Source organism: Amborella trichopoda, chromosome 12 (assembly GCF_054954075.1).
Source record: "Amborella trichopoda isolate Santa Cruz 75 chromosome 12, AtrichopodaSantaCruz75HAP2 v2.0, whole genome shotgun sequence".
NCBI lineage: Eukaryota > Viridiplantae > Streptophyta > Magnoliopsida > Amborellales > Amborellaceae > Amborella > Amborella trichopoda.
Genome location: NC_142347.1, coordinates 2788178 through 2795339, shown reverse-complemented (window position 1 = coordinate 2795339; position 7162 = coordinate 2788178). Strand labels below are relative to the sequence as shown.

General features: G+C 37.3%; 1 protein-coding gene across 2 annotated transcripts; it reads left to right on the top strand.

The window, feature by feature from the left end:
• LOC18433724 (uncharacterized) lies at positions 1-4103 on the top strand. Of its 2 annotated transcripts, none has more exons than XM_020666632.2 (2): positions 1-2626; positions 3282-4103. In XM_020666632.2, the coding sequence occupies exons 1-2, from the start codon at positions 250-252 to the stop codon at positions 3710-3712; spliced, it is 2808 nt and encodes a 935-aa protein (XP_020522291.2). In that variant the 5' UTR covers positions 1-249; the 3' UTR covers positions 3713-4103. The 2 variants fall into 2 exon arrangements, with proteins under 2 accessions (XP_020522291.2, XP_088710293.1); XM_088854167.1 differs by having other exon boundaries at positions 49-2266.
• The last annotated feature ends 3059 nt before the right edge of the window (positions 4104-7162 follow it).

The following is a 7162-nucleotide window of genomic DNA, read 5'->3' as shown; positions in this document are numbered from 1 at the left end:
ATAGTTATGTGGCACATTAGATATATTTGAAAGTACTGGGAGCTAAAATAAAACATTGTTGGTTTCTAAACTATCAAAAGTAAAGAGACGTGTCTCTTCACCAGTGGGCTATACGCACTCAACATCCCTAAAATTCATGGTTTGGGCAAAACTTCGCAGGTCTTGTAGCCATGTATACAAAAACCCTATCTTTTCAAGCATTTGAGGCGACACCTTAAAGGGAACAATAGATCAAGAGGGGGAGAGAATATGGGGTGTAGCTTTGTATTGAGGTCACAGAGTGTTTTTCTTATGGCCATACTTACTGTGTGTTGCATGGAAGCAGTTGGTTTGGAGGTACCATCCACCCCCTTCAATCTTTCGACTGATCAATTCTCTCTCTACCAGTTTAAGAGAGAGGTAAAGCGCGATCCATACGGGGTGTTGAGCTCGTGGAATGCAAGTGTTCGTGTGTGCGATTGGCAAGGAGTTACATGCGACCGGCAAAAGGAGAGAGTAGTAACACTGGATCTTAAGTCTTCTTCCTTGGGTGGCACCATCAGTCCACACATCGGTAATCTCTCTTCTCTTACCTCCCTAAGCCTCTCTGATAACATTTTCCATGGAAACATCCCTAGGGAGATTGGACGTTTATCTCTCTTGAAGAGTCTCGACCTGAGCTTCAATGTTGTTGAAGGAAGCATCCCATTCGAAATCGGAAACCTTGCGAGTTTGGAACACTTGAATTTGAGAGTCAACAGCGTACATGGGAGCATTCCTGCAGCAATTGGACGACTGCAGCGCTTAAAAGACTTGGGTTTGTCATGGAATTCTTTGTCCGGTAAAATCCCATCGAGTTTGGGGAATTGCACGAGTCTTGTGCGTCTCGGCATGACCGGAAACCATATGAATGGAACCTTACCCATGGACATGGGCAACTTACCGAACCTAGAAACTCTCTATCTTTCAGATATTAATTTACAAGGAAACATCCCACCTCCTTTTGGAAACCTTTCAGCTCTAAAATGGCTCGACCTATCTAATAACTCTCTAATAGGGGACATACCCAAAGAGTTGAGCCATTTGAAGAGACTTGGGATTTTGAGGCTCTGTGGAAATAACTTGAGTGGTAGTATCCATCCTTCCATTTACAACCTGTCATCATTAAGTTATTTGGATGCATCTCATAATAGTCTGGTTGGAAGCATTCCCCCAGGGATTGGGAACCTTGTGAACTTGATAAAGTTACAATTGGATCACAACTGCTTAAGTGGAAGCATTCCCTCAACAATTGGGCAACTTCATCTTTTGGATTATTTAGATTTGTCAAGGAACAAATTATCTGGTCGAATCCCATTGAGTTTAAGAAATTGTTCCCGTCTTTCTCACTTGGATCTCTCCCAAAACATGATTAATGGAACCATACCTGCTTCGCTGCTTGCCCTCCAACTTTTACAGATGGACCTGTCCGAGAACAAGCTTTCAGGAGTTATTCCAGATTCATTTATCGATTCACAGCTTTCTACCAGTATTCGGATTGCTAGTAATTCATTGGAAGGTCCCATTCCGAAGTCAATAGGTAACATCGAATATCTAGCGGCTTTGGATCTCTCTCATAATAATTTACAAGGCCGAATTCCAGAATCATTTAACAACCTGAAAGTAATACAAAACCTAGACATATCTAGGAATCACCTCTCCGGAAAGATACCAAAATATCTACTGCGGTTTTGGTATATAGAGAGATTAAATCTATCATTCAATGAATTCGAAGGAGAGATTCCAGAAGAGATACTATTAAGTAGTACTTCACTTGATCTCCGAGGAAACAATAAGCTCTGTGGGGGTCCAAGGACTATGAATATTACTGCTTGCTACATCCAATCTTCCGAAGAGATCCACCAAAGATTTAGATCATCAAGAGTATTCATTCTAGCCCCTATCTTGCCTATCTTAGCAATTATACTTGGGGCAACTATCTTATTGGTCCGAAGAAAAAAACCAGGAGACAAAATTCCTTTCAAAAAAGACTATAGAAAAGTCTCTTACCAAGAACTATCTCTGGCCACTAACGGTTTTGATTCGGCAAAATTGATCGGTTTAGGCAGCTTTGGCACTGTTTACAAGGGAACTCTTCTCGATGGGATGGTCGTTGCAGTAAAGGTTCTCCACCTGAAGCATCGTAGAGATTTCAAGAGTTTCGCAGCCGAATGTAAAGCTCTCAGTGGAATTCGACACCGGAACCTTGTCAAGCTGATCACTTGTTGTATTACCCATGGTGTCCGAGGTAATGACTTCAAAGCCCTAATATTAGAATACATGTGCAATGGAAGCTTGAACAAGTGGCTCCACCCACCAAGTCATTTGGTTATGGCCAACGAGGATCAAAATCACCGATTAAACTTGAACCTCTTGCAAAGATTGAGCATTATGATAGATATAGCATCTGCTGTAAAATATCTACATCATGATTGTCCAACACCTGTTGTCCATTGTGATCTGAAGCCCAGTAATATTCTTCTTGATGATGACATGACTGCACATGTCGGTGACTTTGGCCTAGCTAGAATCCTGTCTCCAGTTGTTCCATTAGATAATCAGAGTAGTACACTTGGAATCAAAGGATCTATTGGTTACATTCCTCCAGGTATTCATAACTTGTTCTACATGACTTACTCGAGTCCACTTCGACTCAGGCGAGTAACTCGGCATCGCCCTATGGGCAAGGCCAATTACCCCAAATTGTGTGTAATAAACGGGGCACATAAAAAAAATAAAAAACATAAAGAAGTGAAAAAAACATAGGGATTTTATATAAACTTTTTTGCGAATGATTTTGATCTCTTTTGTATAAGTTGCCAAGTAATTTTTGCCATAATCCCAATTTTTATATTTCTTTTTTTTTGAATTTTTTAAAATGTCTTCAGCTAAAATCAATTTTTCTTAAATCCACTTTTCATTACTTTTTAAAATTATTTTGTATTTTTAGGTTACTTTTTGTTTTATTTTACTTTTCCTACCTTTATTATATTTTCTATTTTTAAAAAAATTAATCTAGAGCTTTTGGCCCAGTACGAGACTCCAGTCCGAGTACTCAGACTCGACCGAGTCACTCACCTCAGCCAACACCCAAGTAGCTTGGACAAGATGAGTTTCTAAACCTTGTTGACAACATTACTTTCAATGTCACCAAAGCTATGTTTTCCGTCTAAAATTATTTTGCTGCTAGTTTTTATTGTTCTGTAGATTCTTTTCTTTGTTTATTGAGGATGACTTTTGTAATGAAAATGTTGTTATTGCAGAGTATAGTTTTGGTCTTAAAGTATCAACTAAGGGAGATGTCTATAGCTTTGGGATTCTATTGTTGGAGGTGTTCATCGGAAAGAAGCCCACTGATGAAATGTTTACAAATGGAACAACTCTTCGTGAATTTGTGAAGAGAGTATTTCCTCATCGAGTGATGGAAATTGTTGATAAAAGATTGGTAGAAGTTGGTGATACAAACATGGGATCAAAGAGGATAAATGAAATACAACCATGTTTAGTGGCCATCCTGGGTATCGGGCTTTCTTGTTCATTAGAATCACCAAAGGAGAGGATGGACATGAGAGATGTCCTAAAAAATTTGCAGGACATAAAAAATGAGGTATTCAAGTTTGATGCAAAAAGAAAGAGAGGACTATTATACGATATGCCCAGCAGCTCAGACATTGTTACTCACCCCAGTGTATAAGCATGTACACATCTCTCTCTCTCTCTCTCTCTCTCTCTCTCTCTCTCTCTCTCTCTCTCTCTCTCTCTCTCTCTCTCTCTCTCTCTCTCTCTCTCTCTCTCTCTCTCTCTCTCTCTCTCTCTCTCTCTCTCTCTCTCTCTCTCTCTCTCTCTGGTTCAGGTTGTTAGGACAACGTGGAGTGCCATTCTTTCTTGAAGTTCAACTTTGATTTTTTTGATTGGCTTTCATTTCATATTGGATTTTACATGGAATTATATTATCGAGCTAGTTTGAGACACTCAACTTCTTTCTTTTCAAATGGTGAGTCTCATTTTGGCTGTATATGTGCTATACCATAAATCATGTGACATATGTGGATAGGTTTCTTATTAATATATGCTCCATTTTTGTAGTTGATGTTTGGTGGTTTAATTATGGCATTTGTAAATTGCGTTGAATTGAGTTAAAGGCTTGACACTCCTTTTGGACCATGTCCAAGGTGTGAAGATTCTATCATGGTAAAAATTTATGTTACAAAAGAATTGCCAAAGTGATGCAATAAGACCCTACAATTTTTAAAAAATTTTAAGAATTTTATTAATATTCAAAAAAGCATGTGGCCACGCCGGCAAACGTAGAAATGTGGGCCCCTTAATAAATTTATTTTTGAACTAGAATTCTATCCTAATTTTAAGAGAATTTACAATCTTTAGCATGGAGATCATGAATAAATAAAATTTTAAAACTAAAAATAATAATTCTATTAAAAAAACATTTGGACAGTTAGTTTCAATTGTTTTTATATGGACCACCTATTGGCATCCATCTTTAAGATGGATGCTTTACACCTCTAGACGGCATATTGTACAAATGCGGTCCAGCCGCATAAAACAATTGTTCTTAAAAAAATATAGGAGAATATTCGCTTAATAAATTTTCACCAATATTGTTGAGATCAAGGTAATCAATTTCATAAATTTAACAATGGAATTACAGTTTCTATTAGGATTTAAGGTGCAGTTTTGATGTTTCTTTGATGAAGGCTAGGCCTGATATATTTTACTTTCTTTGTCAGGGCTTGGCCTTCCTAACCTTTTTGTTTCTTAATTATATGCGCATTATAAGGTTTCAAAACAGCCGATCTATGAAAAATAACGGGCGTTATTGAGCTAGCTAGCCCAACCCATCATAACAACCTTCTCCTGTGCGTTTTTGAGCTGCGCCTCACATCTACAGGCTAAGTTTGACGTTTTATATAAAATTTTTCATTCAAAATACTATGATATTTTTCATTACTTTCCACATTTTGCTCGATCAAGGCAAAGCATTGGTATTAATTATATTTCTAAACATTGTATGAAGATAAGAGTCACTACGGGTTCAGACAGTGGTTATCAAAACATCTAGGAGGCTTTGCAGTGATCAGCCAGACTCGGCTACGTACCATAGTCGCGAGATCTTGGATGCTAGATGGGTCGATTTAATTTTTTCTTTTAACAAATGTTACTATCTTTATTGAATACTAAGAAACAGAAATTACATCATTAGCAATGACAAGGGAAGGTAAAGAGGAACCACCCTTAGCCAGAGCATCAGCTACAAAGTTAAATTCTCAAAAAACATGAGAGAAGGAGACCAATAAAGGGGAAACAAGATCTAAGATCTGCAACCATAATGGCCAGAGTTCTCATGACATGCGCTACTCCTTGTTACACCATTTAATAACATTAAGTGAATTCCCTTCAATCCAATAATTGTTACCACAATTCCTTACAGTAAAAATTTTCAAACCTTCAAGTAACGCTCTTAATTCCACATAATTAGCTGTTGCAACATCAATTAGTCCAACATAGGAAAAAATAATGTTACCCATATGAACACGCACCACTCCCTTGATTCCAGCTAAACCAAGATTGCCGAGAGAACTGCCATCAAAGTTGAATTTCAAAAAACCTGTTTTAGGCGCAATCCATATATTTTTCAGTCTATAACTAACCCAACCAAGAATAAAGAAATTGTGTAAGTTTACCATAACATCTAATTTCAAGATATCACATCCCTCCTTTAACACAGAAAGCTACGACCATATTAAGCATTTGATAGTATAAATTAGTCTGTCAAAACCCATAGAAATTTATTCACATGTCCTCGTATTTCTTTCTTTTCAAACCTCCCTTAGGATCACACCTTTAGCAATCTTCCATAAGGCCTTACCTACATTGGGTAAATGAGGAAGAGATAATTGTGAAACTGTCCCTTCCACCAATTGAGGAAGTGCTAAGCTGATACCTAAAACACCGAACAACCAATACCAGATTCTCACCGTAAAAGAATAATTGATGATACCAGATTCTCACCGTAAAAGAATAATTGATGAAAATGTGAGCACCAGATTCACCATCAGCTTTGCAAAGAAGGCATATATTAGGTAAAAAAATTTCCCTTTTAGACAGATTATCAATGGTCAAAACTTTATTCATAGTAGCCAACCAGATGAATGCTTGTACCTTGTGGGGTAGTGGCCGCTTCCAAATATGAGGGCATGACCATCTCTATTGATCATGAAAGAATAGACTATAACAGGATTTGAAAGTTAAAACACCATCACTTTCAATCACCCAAACCAACTCATCCTTGGCATTCTGTGAAACATAGACCATATCTAGCATTTCCATAAGAGAGCACCATTGGGAGAGAAGGACATTTTTCAGTCGGCTCTAGGCCAACTAAATGTTCCACGAGAGATTATTGCCCCTTCTATAGATAGGTCGATTTAATTGTCTCCCAAAAAGAGATCTACCTGCCATAGTCACGACACCTAATCATTGGAGGGATCTACGATTCATATCAAATCGTTGGAGGGATCTACGATTCACATCAAATCGTTGGAGGGATTACAAAGTCCAAATAACAATGGTAAGTAGTAATGAGAGTGGCAAGGGGGGTCAGGGTACCGTTGTGTCTCGCTATCAGGGTTCACTTGGCGAAAAATCCGAGTAAGGCGAAAAAGCTTTGACTTTTAACTTTTAAATTGAAAAAATCATATGCTTGTTACTGAAAAATATAAGCACACATATATGTTTACGCACTTCAATTTCATGTTTTACAAAACTTCAAGACATGGTATTATTCTAATATGAGAGTGTGGGCATACAATTATAGAGAGAAAGAGGTTTCAAGTAGAGATACAAAAGGATTTTTAATGTGACTGCATTCTTCATAATATTAACATCTTAGAGATCAGGAGCTTCACATCCTCTTAGTTCATTTACCATCCCACAGTCAACATGCATATTTTTTGATATATCTTGCACTTAAGCAAAACCAAAAAACCATTATCAAGCAAAAAATTGAGAAAAAAAATATATCGAGCAAATGATCATATTCATCCAAAAATATATTCCTATCAAAAAAATGTAATTTTATCAAAAAACATAATTTTATTAAACAAAATAGAAAAATACTTCTCAT